Genomic DNA, 17,410 nt, shown 5'->3' on the forward strand with positions numbered 1-17,410 from the left:
AGTCAGTTAGAAATGGCTTAATAATTTCCAAAATATTTTGATTCTTCCCCATTGAGTTACCCATTTTTTTTTTGCTTAAACCTAGAACCCCTTTAGCATTTGCCAATATTCCCAAGCAAAATGCAATTATTTCGCTAAAAAAAAAAATGGTGTACAATTTATTTTAAAAACCACAATTAATAATAAAAATTTCCACCATAATTTATAAAATTTAAAAGCATTAAGCTAAAACCATAAAATATTTTTTTGATACTAGTTTTTTTTTTACTTCTCGTATTATTACTATTATGTATAATTTATACGACTCTACCATATATTTTATTAGTTTTTGTTAATTTAGCTTATTATTTATGGGTTTAAGTAATCATTTTTTATAATACCAAATTTTTTTTTGTTTAAAACAACATTTAAATTTTCTACAAAACTCGTACTCGCATAAGTATAAATAATAAATATATGTAAAGTGAGTGTTTGAATGAGTAAAGTGTATATATTTTTTTATATAGAAACATTGAGTATGTGTAAAAATGTCTTAATTTTTTTTTATATTTTTATTTTATTGTTTCTAAATGAAGGCATTTGGGTCAGAGACGCCTTATAAACAATAAACAAAATGTAGATTTTCAACAAAAATAAAACAAAAAAAAATTACTTAAAAAAAAATAATGGATGGGCATATGAAAAGTAATGAAAAAAAAATAAACACAGAAATATTTATAATTACTGGCTCGTTAAGTAAAATATAAAAAAAATTATATGACACAAATATATTCACACTCACAAAATGAAATATTTCAATAAAAACTAAAACTGGTAATGGAAATGAAAAATATTACTCGTATTAAACTTAATAATATATATTTAAATAATTTTACAAACTAATGTTTCTTTTTTGTTTGCTATTATTTAAATTTATATTGTAATTATGAAGTTTTTTTTTTAATGTCAATTCAAAAATATACTATTTTATTTAATATTCTTATTTAATTATAATTTACATTAGTTTTATGTAGATTTTTAAACAAAAAACAAATATTTTTTTATTCATTATTTATTTAAATAATATAAATATTTTATTTGTAATATATTCAAATGGTTTATGATTACATGAATATTTAATAATTCATTATGCCCTTCAAAAATTCTTATACAAATTGTAGAATTTGGTCATACATTTGTAACAATTTGTATCACTCTATTCGAATGTTTCTCATACAAACATTTAACCCTCCGTTACTCGCAACTGATCTGGTTGATACATTTTTTTATTGTAAATTTTTTTAAACACCCTAAATTTTTAGCTATTTTTTGATAAAATAATATTTTTACTGCAATTTTTTAAATAAATTGCACGTAATATTGTTTTTATGTTTTCGAAAAAAAAAATAGAAGAGATTGTTTTGAAACGCGCCTTTTTTATTGATATCAATTTGATAAATTGCGACTAGTCTCGATTGAAAATGATTGCGACTAACGGAGCTCCGCGGAGGGTTAAGAACGATTTGAATAAAGGTCACCTGTCCCCCTCAGTTTGTTACAGCAAAACCTATATTTTCAAAGGTTTGCGATCGATTATCAATAAACAATCATTAGCAATATCCATTGTGATTTTTTTACTATTATAAAATTGAAATAACGATATTTAAAAATTCTCTACAATTACCATTCGAAGCAACCGAAACATTGATATTTTTAAAAATAAATAGATTTTTGGAGATTTTTTTTAAAAATGTGAGACCCGAGGTGGCGTGTAAATTTGCTAATTAAGTGTAAAGACCTTTATTTACAACTTTGATATCTTTGGTGACCCCCACTGAAATTTTCCGGCAAACATTTTCGTAGAATATTTTAATCCATAAACGTACTTTTTTAAAGGATTTATTTTGGATTTTCTCCAAAAAATGGTCAAATTGACCCCTAAAGAGTGGAGATAGAGGGTTAAGATCTTCCACAAAAATTATCCCCATAAAATTCAACAATACAACTGTGACAATAAGAATTCTCTCAGACATTAACCCTCTAACCGGCCAATTTTATTTTGAGGTAAAGAAGTATACCAGGTTATTATTGTTTGAATAAAAAAATAATACGTTGGAATAAAAAAAAACAAAAGACAAGTGCACGTTCATATTTATCACAATAAATAAATTGTTTGTCTCTTTACACATATTTACCGTTATAACGGGAGAAATAAGCAAATAAAGCAGAATTACATACATTTAACATACACCGCCTAAAGGCAGCCTTGCCGGTTAGAGGGTTAACTTACAACAATTTTTTCAGTTAGTATAATGCACTCTTCCATCAAAAAAATTAAAACTTTGACCCTCTGTAAAACAAAATTCAGACCAGCTGGACTATAAGTTTATTTTACAAAACTGATCTACTCAATAAGCCCTTTCAGAATTATAGGGTCGCTATTCTGTTCCAATCAAAAAGTCTCAATTTGTTGGACAGTGAAATTTCTTAAACGTGTATTTTGAAGACTTTCAGCGGGAGCTAGGTTTTGATTTTATACCCATACTTTCTTTTGGTAATTGTCTTAGAATTTTGTGTAGATTCCGATTTTGCTAAACGCCTGTCACGTTTTTTCACGCCCGAACAAACTGACCCATCCTAATGAATACATTTGTTCAGAACACCAGATAAGTGATCTATGAGTCACGATCGGTCTATCTATAGCTTTTTACGCAATGAAACAAACGTGGTGTAATTCCACATATTTTTCCATAATTTTATGGCAGAAGTACATATCATAGGATAGATTTAGTATCCGTTTTAATTTATAATCGAATATTAATCCCAGAAAATGATACTCCTTTGATAGCAACAAAGCTCTCCCCCCATTTTTGGGTTGATTAAATGCACAAAATGATTAAACGAAATAGTCGGGTAATAATCTATTGCCTCACCTAATAATGAAAGGTATTACAAAAATCGACTCTACCTACATTATTATATTTACTCGATATTTTTAAATCATTTTTCAAGCAAAAAAAAAGAAATGAGCAAATAATAAAATAAAATGGGAGTAAATAAATATATTTATTTTAAATATAATTCACTTAACATAAACAAGTCAAAGTATTAATTAATGTTAAATTAAATTTTTTCACTGCATAAATAATCATACATTTTGCATAATAAAATGTAAATAATATTATTTTGCAATAATAAAAAAAAAACAGCTACAAGCAAAAAAATAAGCATTAGGAAGAACAAAAAAAATTGTATTATTTTAAAATTTGTTTTGTAATAAAGTTGGTTTACCGAACTGGTAACGCTTGTTTTGGGTGGGACTTAAATTGACAGATGTCAGTTGATTGAAGCTTTTTCATGATCTAGAGACTCAAGGCCTGAGTAGACAAGGAATTTTTGATAACAATCGTAAACAGTTGGTACCAATATTATGGACCACGAATATTCGTATCGACTCTAAGAATCTGAATAAAATTCGACACAATATGTTATGATATGTATTCGAAGTGCTGTATATTGGGAATGTAGCATGAAAGGAAACCATTGATTGATTTAACTGATGGAGCAAAACAATGATATCCGGAACTCTTAAGAATTTGACTGAATTTTTAATTTTTTACTACAGATCATACAATATAGGGTTTCTATAAAATTAGTTATCTATGGGTATGTTATTACAGAGGATCGAGGATCATATTGATCTAATTTATGTTCAAAATATCAAATATTACCGATCGTGAACACATTACATTTTGTTAAGAGGTCATCGTGATCAGACGATTATATCAAGATCATATTAGAATATAAGATCACTTTATAAGAGTGTTATATTCGGCTGTGCCGAATCTTGTATATCCACCACCAATATGTGACAATAATATATTTTTCTGATATAGTGGTTATGTGGGGGGTAGGGTCAATTATAGACCGATCCTCACAAAATTTGGTATACAAATTTCGGTTCACATAAAACTCGTTTATCACCATATTAATTATTATAAGAAAATTATGAATGTTTTAGTCATTTACTGACGGGGGGCCTTGTACGGGGACTAGGAACAAATGTTGCCTAATTTTCTACATACTTAACAGTTTAATGTACAGAGTACTTACAACTAATTTGTGTCAAATTTGATTAAGTTTGGCCCATAATCAACATATTTATGAGTGCTCAAACAGTATTATGGGGACTAGGTGAACTCATGGAACGATATTGCCCATTTTGAAAACTAAACAAATATCATCCAAAAGCAAGGAAATTGGGTACCATACGAATTGAATCCCAGAGACCATGAACGCTATAAAAAAAATAATTTTTGCACCCAATCATTACTTGCGATAAAAAATTACTCCACGACGATAACCCGAAGGCTAAAAGATCATATAGGGGGTGAAATAGGAAATTTCCCCCGCCAAAACCAAAAAGTGTTCATATAAAAAAGGAATAAAAAGAAAAATGTAGAACAAATTTAAAATTAACAACCCCCACCCCCTAAATGGTTGGCCTGGATCCGCACCTGTGTGAATCCCAACCAGCCGAATCGACGTCAAAGACAAATATCCATGTCGCTAAGGAAATTCTCTGTGTATGGTTTGATCATTAGCTACTGAAAGCTGACCAGACCATCACAGACAACCTGTACCGAACGCAACTGATTCGTTTGAAGCGGGCACGCTCAGAATATGCGACCAGACATAAAACTGTAACATTTCATCATGACAACGCTCGGCCACTTGATGCAATACCTGTTAAAAACGATTTAGAAAGAAGTGTTTAGGAAGTTTTGCCTCACCCGCCTTATAGTCCAGACCATGCCCCGTCCGACTAATACTTGGCCTCAAAAGATGAATAGCTCTTTTGGCTTCGTACTTGTGCCGAGAAAATGCTCGTGATAAATTTGATCGAAATATCTATAAAATTTCGACCTGAACTTTTCGAACAAAGTTTACAGAGGGACGCGCGGTCTTCATTTAATCAACATAGAAAGTGATTCTGAGTAGATCGGTATACTTTAAGGTGATGTTAGACTAACATTTTTGGACGTTACAAACATCAGCTCAAATGCAAATGCACCATGGTGATGTAGGGTATAAAAATAAAATATGTAGTTACATACAAAGTTGTTCCAAGATCTTTACATTTGCAAAATTATTTGTTCATTTAAACAGTTTACAGTCCTTTTTCGAATTTAGAAGATACAGTAACAAATGACCATAATTAATAATATGAAATAATAGCTTTTCTTACACAGAAGGATTAATATCCAAAGAAAATCCTTAATTTTTTATAAATTTGTTAAAGACTTTTCAACATATTCTCTATACCTAGTTATAACAATGGTCAGCAGCAGATTCTTCCAATTTTAATTTCATGTTTAGGTACTATTGTGTCCCCTGTAATATTAGCTAAATGTAAATTTATTTCTGGGTCAATCGTTTAAGGGTGACATGTACGAATATTATTAATCATTTTTTATTATTTCGTTCTCCTCCTCTTTTTTCCAGGATATCTACAAATTACAATTCTAAACATGCTGAGAAATGAAATTTTACATAGTAGGTAGAAATAAAATATGCTTAAACATATTTTATTTCATGATCCCTTTTCTTGTTTCCTCTTATTGTATTCATGTGAAAATGATTAGATATGAAAAGGGTCATTCAATTAGAAACGTAGCTAGAGATTAAGATTTCCTATAATTCATTTGTTAGTTGCATGTTCGTTTGTTTAAAATCTAAAGAAATCTAAACAATAATTAATAAAATAATTCATAGAAAATGAAACTATAATTTATGTTGGTCATACAAAACGTTTGATAGTAAGTACTCGTACGTTAGAGCACGAGCAATGGCAAATTTAATAATGTGATTAATATTGAAACAAAATTTTACAAAGAAATTTACCATCAAGATTAGAATTGATTGATAACATTGGTATGTAGAGGAGGATTATTGAATAGCTAGAAAAAGCATATATATGATTAACAAAGATGCGAGGGTTGTCCAGAAATGATGTTCAAATATATATTTAAACAACAATTACTTACCGAAGCCAAAATTTTAATTAAATAAAGTTATGTTAACAAACCTGAATCCATTTCTTCTCTTGAACCATTCCAACTCCGTAGCGACATGTCAGGAAATATACCAATATTGGAAATGTTTCGTGTCCGAACCACTTTTCTACGAATTTAAAGGATTTAAAAAGATCTCGTCTGAAAATACATCTTGTTCCCAAATCTAAATTGAAAACAAAAGGAATTTATAATTTTCTAATTCCTTGTAGAATCCTAAAAACATCCTTGAACATTAAAAAACATTATTACATTCAAATGAAAGCATAACGCATGTTTTCAAAACGGAGTAAATGTTTTATATTTTATTCCAGCATTTATTAAATTTGTTAGCGAGTCAAAATTATATGGAAATGATAAAGAGCTCTTTTTTCTTGAGGATTTGAGAAGTTGACAAACCACCAAATTATATGAATTCGTTTAAAAATTAATAGTTACTCGTTTTCGGTTTACAATACAGGGAGATAGAATGAAAATTTAATTATTTTCAAGAAACTAATGCCCTAAAAATTTCACACTGAACTAAACGTTCACAAGCGCTTTAAATATCAACATCAAACGTTAAGAATTTGTATTCGTTTCAATACATTTTTCATATCTTTTTAAATTTTCAAAGAAAAAACATTTGCCCACTATGGTGAGCAGGGTATTATGTAGGTTTTACAGGAAATCTCTTCCGTACTCAAAAATTCAATATATTTTGTTGTTTTTCAGATTAATTTCAGCTCTTTCTCACAAAAAATTTAAATATGACTACTTCTGTAACTGGAACAAGTACTTGCATAGAAATTTATAAATTGCTTATGAATTATTGAGGAAATTCCTTAAAAAATTTTAATAGCTATCCGAAGTTTATGGAATTATGGCTTAACAGTGAACTATTTAATGAAATTAAGGTAAATTATATTTGGTCTATGACTTAAAAATTCGGAAAATTATTCAAAGTATTGGCCATTGTTAGCTATGACCATCATTCTGGTAACGTATGGATTCCGAGCCAAAAGAACAGCTCATCTTTTGAGGCCAAGTGAAGCGTATCCCAGAGAGATCGTTCTGCTTCGATCAAAACAAATAGTAGTCAAACGGAGCAAGGTCTGGACTATAAAGCGGGTGAGGTAAAACTTCCCAAACACTTCAGGTATTGCAACACGCGGCCGAGAGTTGTCATGATGAATTATTACAGTTTCATGTCTGGTCACAAATTCTTGGCATATTTATCGGCAACAGCTCTCTTTAAACGACTCATTTGTATTCGGTACAGGTTCACTCTGATGGTTTGAACAGATTTCAGCAGCTCATAGTAGATAGGACCCTTTTGGTCCCACCAAATACAGAGTATTACCTTAGCGACATGGATATTTGGCTTTTCTGTCGATTCGAGTGGTTGGCCGGGCTTCACATACGATCTCTTAAGCTTCAGATTATCGTAATGGATGCATTTTTCATCGCATGTAATGATTCGGTGCAAAAATGATTTTCAAGGTCTCAATGGCTCTTGTTGAGTTTTACAACAATCTTCATGGAGAAATCGATCTTTTGACCTGATCGATCTTTTTCTTGCGTTTCAAAATCACCACTTCTAAAGCGAACAAACCTTCTCTCGCACGTTGAAACCGATGAAACACATTCACCATTAGCATTGGTGAGCAATCGGTGTGCTTCAGCGGCACTATTTATGAAATTAAAGAAGTAAAACAAAACTTCCCGCATATGGAGCTTTGTTGGCACAAAATTCGAAAAAAAAATTAGCGCATTCTTGAAAAATAATTTCGATATCGAATGCTTAATGAGCAGACGAAATTAACTTTTTCCCAATTTCTCCTCAAGTCACGAGCTAGTCTACTGTCAATGACTTGTGACAGGAGTATTATTGTTTAAATAATCCACCATTAAGAATCACGATAAATCATCTCACCAACTTTTTCACCATTTAATTCCGTTTTTTTATCTATTGGCTATTTTGACTTGTTTCGAACGCTACTAAATCCATCTAAAACAGTTATTATTCAAAGTAAAAATAAAAGTTTGCACGAAACTCTTAAAAAGAGAGTTTTAAATAACCGTCATAGAAAAACTCATTTGAGGAGTTTTATTTTTTCCGCCAGAAAAAAACTTATTTGAGGAGTTTTATTTTTCCCGTCAGAAAATAAAACTCATTTTATGTAAATTGACACCTAAAGCTTGCCGCTGGTCAGATAAGTACAATTTGTAAAGTAGCTTGCAATGCAATTGAATAAATTGTCTTTAAAATAAAAACAAGTGGGATTTTAATTTGCTTTGTTTTGATTCCTATTATCAAATTGTTGTTTTTTTGTTTCTTAAACAAATTACTACACACATATTATCAGATAGACTCAATAAAGAATCATACTGACAAAAGTAGAAAATAAACGAAAAGAGTTTTATTTTCTGATGAGAAAAATAAAACTCCTCAAATGACTTATTATTTTTATGACGAAAAAAATAAAACTCCTCAAATGAGTTTTTCTATAAATTCTGAAAGAGCAGGTCAATACCAATCTTTTTATATATAACAGTATAAGTCTCCCTTGACTCTAACATAGAGAGTTTTTGATTTTAAGTTTTCTGGATAATGGTTATTTACTGTCCCTGGAATATCGTTCTTGGTTATTCGCCAAATGTCGAAGTAAGTCCATAGTTTTTTCTTTGTAATAGTAATACGAATAAAATTTAAACAAAAAGTAATAAATTCTCTTATAATTTATGGTTTATTTTTTATTACATTAAAGCTGAGTTATTTCAATACAACCCTTATAATTTTTTTGCCATTCGGCATGTTAGGCCAAAAATAGTGTAATAAACTATTGTATTTAAAACATTATAGGGGTGCTAGGACAGTATCTGGTGGCATATTTTTTAGGTAATTCATTAAAAATGTAGTATATATTTTGGGGTGGCAAATTCTTATACTTTTCACAAATTATTTCCTTTCAAAACTAATTGTCTGGCTAGCAAACTAAATTAATTTCGTTTTTAATGTTAAATATTTGCGTTGGTTTAGGTAAAAAATTTAATTAAATAAGAAATGCGACCGTAATGAATCGTAGTTTTTAGGTAAATTTAAAAAAAAAAATCTTGAAATTTTGTAATGAAATTCATTGTTATTTATTTGGTTGAGTGTAAATTCACACTAAAGCAAAAGAAGAAAAACAAAAACAATAAATAACAAACCAAAAAAACAACATAACACCCACCACCCACATTTACCATGGCCTACAGTCATACATTAGCATTTGTGTGTGTGTTTCCATGGCACACATTTACCGACGGCATTTTAAGGCGAATACGAATGAAATTCAAAGAAATACCGACGGCAATTGAACAAGTGCATTTTTTGTGACAACAACAACGATGACTTGCAAGGACCCAGAATACACTGAGAGAATTAAGCTAAACTAATAGTGGAAGTATGTAGTTAGAGTAGAGTAAATAAAAACACAGTTTTTGTTTTAATTTTTGGTAACATTTTTTGTTGCACATAAATCGAAATTTATGGCATTTAACATGATTTTCATTTTATTTATTCATTTATTATTTTTAGTATTATTTTTGTAATGTTTTCATATTTATTTTTCTTTTGTAGTTGTTGTGGTTTTGCATTTTTTTTATTATAATTTATAATGTTTTAGAGATACATATGCCAAACAATTTGTTGTTGTTGTTGTTGTGTTATTATAATAATAATTATATGTAATATATATTTACTATACAATACTTTAATGTTGTTTGAAAATTTATTTTTTTTGAGAAATTATTGTGGAAAAACTAGTTTATAGAATGAGTTTAGAATAAATATCTTTAAAGAAATTAATAAATTTCTTTAAGAAGATAAATTTAAGAAAGTTTTTTAAAGAAAATGTTTATGGAATAATGAGGCAATTTACTTGTTTTATACCTATAATTTTTACAATATGCATGTATGTATTTATTTTTCAGGAAATTTTAGTGGATAGGGGGAGGAAGGGGGAGTATGAGTTTTGTTTTATTTTTATTATTATTGTAATTATAAGAGTTTGGTTTTTGTTTTGTTGTTTAAATATTATTGTAATATTTATTATTATGTATTTAATATTATTTATATTTATAATATATAGTTTTTTTATTGTTTAAGTTAAATTAATTACTAAAAATGAATTATTTTATAACAAATATCACTACCATACGTTTTATTTTTAATAATTTTTGTTTTTTTTTATTAAATTTTTATGTTGTATTTCTTCGACTATGTTGTTGTTGCATGCATAAATATGCTTTAATTTTAGGTTTTATAAATGATTTTATTTTGTTTTTAAATATTTTGTTTGTCTAATATTTTGTTGTTGTTGCTGTTGTTATTTTTCAGTGTTTAAATTAATGCTTAAATATTATTACATATTTCTTTTGTCATAATATTTATAATTATGAATAATGTAATCATGTTTTTAGTTTTACAAATACATAATTTCTTTTATATATTGTTTATTTTTTTTTTTTGTTAAATTTTATAAGTTTTTTTCATAGTTTTTTTAATCATAATAATATTTTTAAGCATATAATTTTGTTTATTAACGGCATTAGTTATACATTTTTATGGGGGAGGGGGTATAATTTTATAATTTAGAAAATATTCAAATAATAATTCAGAATGTGTTTTATTTAATTAATAAAATTTTATTTTTAATATGACTATTTAACAAAATCTAAGCACAAAATAAAAGTATAAAAATCCCAGCTATAAAACGATTTGGTTGGAGATAAGCATTTTTTTAGAATAAATTGGGGAAATATAAAATTTGTTTAAAAAAATTACAAAATTCATATTATTGCAGTGACAGAAATAATGAATACCGATAATAATAAAGAAAACGTAAACAAAAATTAATTAAATTTCTTAATAAGTTTCATTAAACTATTGAAAGTTCTAAAGAACGCAACTGAAAGTCAAAAATTGTTTTCCTGAAAATACTAAATTTAATGTTTCTAAAGTTTGAATTTTAATAAAATCAAATTGAAATTCAAGTTTAAAAAAGAGTTACATTGAAATTTGTTTAAACATTTTTTTTAAAATTTGTCTCAAATCAATTTTAAAGTCAAGTATTAAGAAGAGTTACATGGAAATGTTTATATTTAAACATTTATAAGTCTTTAATTTAGTAAAAATTTTGAAAATTTCATACATTTTTCAGGGAAATACAAATTAAATTGCTTATTTTATTCAAACTAATGTAATAATTAATTTCGTTTGATTAAACAATAAAGATTTCGAATTTTCTCAAAAAAATTACAATGAAAAACCGTTGCTTTGTTCCGGTTGTAGCTAGATTTACAGGTTTAGCAGGAAACCGTTCCCGTACTCAAAATCTCAATATATTTTGTTGTTTTTTTTTGTTTGCTTAATTTTGGGTTTTACTGAATAAAACCTGTAAATCCCACTAGTATTGGAATACAGCAAAGATTTGTATTGAAATTTGGAAATTATTAAATTTCCTATGAAGAAGAAATGAAAAGTCTAAATTTATGAATTTATGAATGTTCTAAAAACGATATCAATTCAACAAACTTTTCAAATTTTCTTCAGTTATGTTAAAATCATTTAAAACTTTGATAATTTTGAAATACTTTGTACCAGTACTAGCTAGATTTGAAGGTTTTGCAGGAAATCGTTCCCGTACTCAAAATTTCAATATATTTTTTTTGTTTTTTTTTCTGATTAATTTCAACAATTTCTCACTAAAACAAAAAAATCTGAACAGTACTTTAAGAGAACAAGTATTTGTATTGAAATTTTTAAATTGTTAAAGAATTATTAATGAAATTCTCAAACATTTTTAAACCCGATTTGAAATTTGTCGAATTTTATTTTAATAAACAGCTATTTCATGAAATTTATAGCAAATTATTAAATATTATTTATAAGAAACTCAAAAATTCATTAAATTTTCAATAAAAACGAAATAAATAATCAAAATTTGTTAAAATTTCGATAATTTAAAAAAAAACTTTTAAAATCAACATAAAAAACGTTCGAAGTTTTCTATTTATTATAATTTTTCTTGCTATTAAAGTAAAACTTTAAAATTATGTTAAAATCATTTAAAACTTTAATAATACTAAAATCCTTTTTCTTAAAACTTGTCAGATTTGCAGGAAATTGTTCCCATACTCAAAATCTCAATAAATTTTTTGTTTTTCTGATTAATTTCGGATGTTTCTCACTGGAACCTTTAAATCTGCCAAGTATTCGAACAGAACAAGTATTTGCTTTAAAATTTATAACTTGTTTAAGAACTATTTATGTAATTCCTTAAAGACTCAATAATATTTATTAAGGATTTGAAATTCCTCAAATTTTGGCTTCCAGTACTTGCAAAATTTGCAGGTTTTGTCAAGGAATCGTTCCCGTACTCAAAATTTCAATATATTTTGTGATTTTTCTTAATAAATTTCTTAACAAAAACCTGTAAATCGTTCTAGTACTAGAAACTATGTATTTATATTGATATTTATACATTTATTCTTCAAACCATGGCTTAATAATGATAAATTTCATGAAATGAAGTCAAATTATTTGATATTCTTTAAAAACATATTGGAAATTAATTAAAATTTCATTTAGTTTCTAACAAACTTTTGAAATATACATAAAAACCATTCCAAGTTTCTTAATTTTCCAACATTTTGTGGCTTTTCAAGTAAAACTTTAAGAATTTTCTATGTTTGAATATTTTCAAATAGGTACTTTTCGAAACTCTGTGGCTTCTTATCAAAATTAGATTAAAAATAATTTTAAATTCAATAGTTTTGAAATCTATTTAAAAACATTCAAACATTTTCAAACAAAGAATCTTGTAAAGTAAAAATAATGATAATTTACTTAAAAATTTTATTCAATGATTAATTTTTTAAAAGAAATTAGCAAAAACGCTCCTAATATTTAAAAAACGTAATGAAAATCTTTGAATTTTCGTTAAACTATGGAAATTAAAGTAATTTGTTTAAGTTTTATTTTGTTAAACATGAATTTAGTTCTGATATTTTAAAACGAATAAGCCAAGATATTAAAATCAAGCTTTTGCAAAACCTATGTTTAAAACGAAATTTAAACATTTTAAATAAACGACTGAAATTAAAGCAATTTGTTTAATTTTTATACAGTTTAGTTCGAAAATGTAAAGACGAGTTATCAAATAAATTCAAATAAGCAATTTGAGCAAACTGTAAACCTTTATCAAAATGTCTCAACATATTCCTAAAACCATCTCTTTAAAAAATAAATCCAATTCAAATTTTGTCATTTGTTGTTTTTTTTTTAAATAAATTTTTTTATATTTTCCCAGTTATTCATATTACATATGTATTTTACAGTAAAAGCCAAAATATAAATAAAACTGCATTTAGTCAATACATGTTGGTTGTTTTTTGTACAAGGAAAAATAAAATAGAAAGAAAAAAATATTAAAAATAAAAAAATTCGAAAATCCTATAAGTAATTTAATTAGAAAAAAAAATAATAAAATAAATAAAATGCAGTTTCCTTTAATTTCAACTTAAACAATACATAAACATGTATTTTAATTTTATTTTTTTTGTAATATACTGACTAATAAAAGTATAATAATTTTGTATTTTTTTTAGCGTTTTTTTTTTACAACAATTCTTTGTTTTTTCTAGTTTAGAGTTACATATTAGAATAATTTGTTATAAATTATGTTAATTTTATTTATATATATGTATATATAGGTTCCCTTGTATAATTTTAAATATGTTTTGTAAGTTTTTTTTTTATATTATATTAATTATAATAATAATAGAATAGCAATAAGAATCTCTCACCAAATTGTTTGCTGGGATTAATTTGTAACAACACATTATTAAAATAGAAAAACAAAAACAAACAATCAAAAAAAAAAAAGAAAACAAATTATAAGATAAAACCGTTACATATTCTTGTTCATACTCTTTTTGTTGTTGTTTTTAAAGATGATCTCTTTCTTTTTCTTTTCATCTTTCTTTTTAATCACATTTGTCTATCAATGTCATGCATCAATCATTCATACATACATATGTATTTATGTAGGTAAAGAGAGTGAGAGTAGGTGTAGTAATAGTAGTTTTTTTTTTAATATATATTTATTTTTTTTTAATTTTTAGCAGTTAATCAGGCATATCCAAGCATTACAACAACTCAAACATAAAAAAAATTATAAAAAAATTATGTCGAAAAAACCATCTATCTTCATTCTAAGCCCCTACTTCCTGTGTTAAGACTACGACTTCTTTTTTAGTGTTGCCTCTCCTTTAGCTGTTTTGTTCTTCAACACTCCCAGAGTTGTCAGAAGTTGAGTTTTAGTTTGTTTTGCTTTTTATTTTGTTTGTTGTCCTTGAGGTTTTAGGTTTTTTTTTATTCTATGACTATGGCTAGTTATTTTTATTCGTTTATTTTTTATTTTGTTTTTTTTACTAAATAAGTAAAGCTGTTTAGAAAAAAGTTATTTTTCTTTATTTGTTGCTGTTGTTTAGTTAATTTTTTTTTGAATACGTATACTTTTTTTTAAACCTTTAAAACCAAAACAAACTTTTTTTTTAAACTCTATTCTTCTTTTTCACTCTTTGCTCCTTGCGCCTTTTTTGTATTTTTTACCGCTATTATTTTGTTTTTATATTTTATACATTTCATTTTTATCACTTCTATGCTGCCGTTTTTAAATTTCAAAATTTCTTTGGATTTTTTATTTAAATATGTAGGTGTAGTTTTTTAATTAATTTTTTTTTAGTTTTATCACACATTATAACAGGAAATTTGTTGCAAATGTTGGAATGATGGTGTGGCTGCTACAGCAGCCGCCGCTGCTGTGGCGGCGGTGAATTGTGGAAAACTTTGTTGTAAATTGGCCGCAGCGGCCACGGCAGCTGCACTTGAAGTGGCCGCCGCCAAATAGGGATGCATGCGCTGAGATCTTAAATATTGGCGATATTTGCCACTTATCTTGTCGGGATAGTGTTGGGAGTGATGGGCGGCGGCGGCTATGGCGGCCGCATGATGGTGATGATGATGGTGCGAGCTCATGGACGCCGCCGCTGCAGCAGCTGCTGCCGCTGCGGCGGCCGAGGCGGTGTTTGTGGTGGCTGTTGAGTAATGGCTGGTAGTGGTTCGTGTCTGCTGTTGCGGGTTGTGGCTGTTGTTGGCGGCATTTGAACTTTGGTTGAGTAGGGGCGTGGCCTCAGGACCAGCCTGATAATTACTAGGAACTGTAGCCATAGGACTGCGATCCATCATAAGACTTGTAATATTGGCTTGGGAATTGCTTAGAGCATTGGCCGCCGAGGTGGCTGCTGTAGCGGCGGATGTTATGTTTTCCGCTTGATTTGCCGAATTCCACAATAGCTGTTGCTGCTGTTGGGACTTGCTGGCATAAATGCCACTGCCGGAGATCATGGCATCCCGTTTGCCCACATTGCCATTTTGAGCCTTGTTGGCTGCGGCGTTATTGTTGCTGCTGGTGTTTGTGTTGTTGCTATAGGCTGGTGTCATGGAAGTACGGGCAGCTATGGCTGCTGCAGCAGCTAGATGATCCCATTGCTGGGATTGCTGTTGTTGCTGCTGCTGTTGTTGTTGTACTAATAGGTGACTTTGGCTTGATCTTTGTGGGTTCTGTACGGCCGTTTGTTGTGAGGATCTTTGGTTAGACCGTAAATAGCTGTTAGTGGTTTGCTGGGCGTTATTCGAGTTGGCGGAGTTGCTGGTGTTGGAGTTTGAGGAGGCGGTTTGTTGCTGGATATGATGTTGCACCGGATAGTGAGCCTGCTGCGACATTTGTGACATTTGCTGCGACTGTTGCTGCTGCTGTTGTTGGTGATTATGCCTGAGTTGTTGCTGCTGCAAGTGTTGCTGATATTGTTGGGCAGCCACAGCAGCCTGTCTTTGCTGTTGCTGCTGGTGATGTTGTTGCTGCTGCTGCTGTTGTTGTTGTTGCTGCTGCTGTTGTTGTATAACCTGAGTTTGCCGGGCTCTTCTGGAGGAAGAGGCCACATTTTGTTGTGTATTATTACTGTGTGTTTGACTGCCAGCCAAGGCCGCTGTGTTGCGGGCAGCCGCCGCCGTTGGCATGTTATTGACAAAGGGACTGCGCCGTTGTGACTCCATTTTGCGGAAATAGCAAGGATGGATCATCAGCAAGGGCTCGACCCGTTGGCCAGTTGGGGGCTTGTGCTGATTGGGCAATTCATATTCCACACTACAGTCGACGTGTAGGGGTATGGAGTAGTCTTTGGCCGTTGTCGTTTGGGCAACGGCTGTGTTGAGTTGTTGTGAGGCGGGTGTTAAAGCTGTTACAGAGGCATTTTGGTTACGTTGTTGTTGTTGGCTGGCCGTTGAAACGGCTCCGGTATTTGAAGAGGTGTTTGTGGCTGCATTATTGGAGTTTGTTGTTGATGATGAAGATGATGTAGAGTTTAGCAAAGCGGCGGCGGCGGCAACAGCTGAGCTATTGGAGCTCATGACATTTTGGTTAGCCGACGCCGCCAACGTTGACATTCTATTGCTAGACTGTTGCTGTTGATGACTTGTGTGGTATGTATGTTGCTGTTGTTGCTGCTGCTGATGATGGTGTGTATGTTGCTGTTGTTGATAAAGCTGTTGTTGCTGCTGTTGATGGTGATGTTGCATGAGAGCGGCTGATTGTGTTTGAGCCATGGTATGAGAGGCCAAGGAGGCCATGTCATAGCTGGCATAACAAGCGGCCATAGTCATGTTGTTTGTTATATTTCAAACTTTTGACGTTTTATTTTTTTTGAAGAAAAAAAGGATGCAAAATCCTTTTCCCTTTAAATTTTAATGTGTAATTGTGTGAAGTTTAAGCACTAGCACTTTTTTGTTTTTAATTATTTTGGCAAAATAAACACATCTTTTTAAGCAAATTTTTCAAATTTATTTTTTTTTCTTGTTTTATTTGTTTGAGGTTAGTTTTCAATATTTATTTATTTTATTATGTATTTTTGATGAGGTTATTATAATAATTTGAATATTTATTTTTTATATGTATGTAATATGTAATTGGCACTGGTAATCCAAGCTTGTTTTGGTTTGTATTAAATTAAAAATATATATAATATAGGTAATCCACAGGGCTATTATATATATTTTTTTCTATTTTTGTTATGAAATTTTTGAATTATTTGTTTTGTTTTAACTATTTAGCAGGAACGTTAATCCATGTATGTATTTGAGTTTAAAATATTTATTTTAATTATATGGTATTCTTTTTATGTATTTATTTTATAGCAGGTATTTAGTTATTTATTTTAATTCTTTTCTTATGCTTTTTTTATAAATAATTTTTGTTTTAAAGACCCGTATA

The 17,410-nt window shown here is 29.1% G+C and overlaps 1 protein-coding gene across 1 annotated transcript; it reads right to left on the reverse strand.

Annotated features, from left to right (window-relative positions):
- Positions 1-14,381: 14,381 nt before the first annotated feature.
- corto (centrosomal and chromosomal factor corto) lies at positions 14,382-17,025 on the reverse strand. The gene has a single exon (XM_065508350.1). The coding sequence runs from the start codon at positions 16,801-16,803 to the stop codon at positions 14,833-14,835; it is 1,971 nt and encodes a 656-aa protein (XP_065364422.1). The 5' UTR covers positions 16,804-17,025; the 3' UTR covers positions 14,382-14,832.
- Between the last annotated feature and the right edge of the window lie 385 nt (positions 17,026-17,410).

This window comes from Calliphora vicina, chromosome 1, assembly GCF_958450345.1.
Source record: "Calliphora vicina chromosome 1, idCalVici1.1, whole genome shotgun sequence".
NCBI classification, from domain to species: domain Eukaryota; kingdom Metazoa; phylum Arthropoda; class Insecta; order Diptera; family Calliphoridae; genus Calliphora; species Calliphora vicina.

Coding starts and splice junctions, on each gene's coding strand:
- corto (XM_065508350.1), bottom strand. CDS start 16,803: ATGACTATGGCCGCTTGTTATGCCAGCTATGACATGGCCTCCTTGGCC.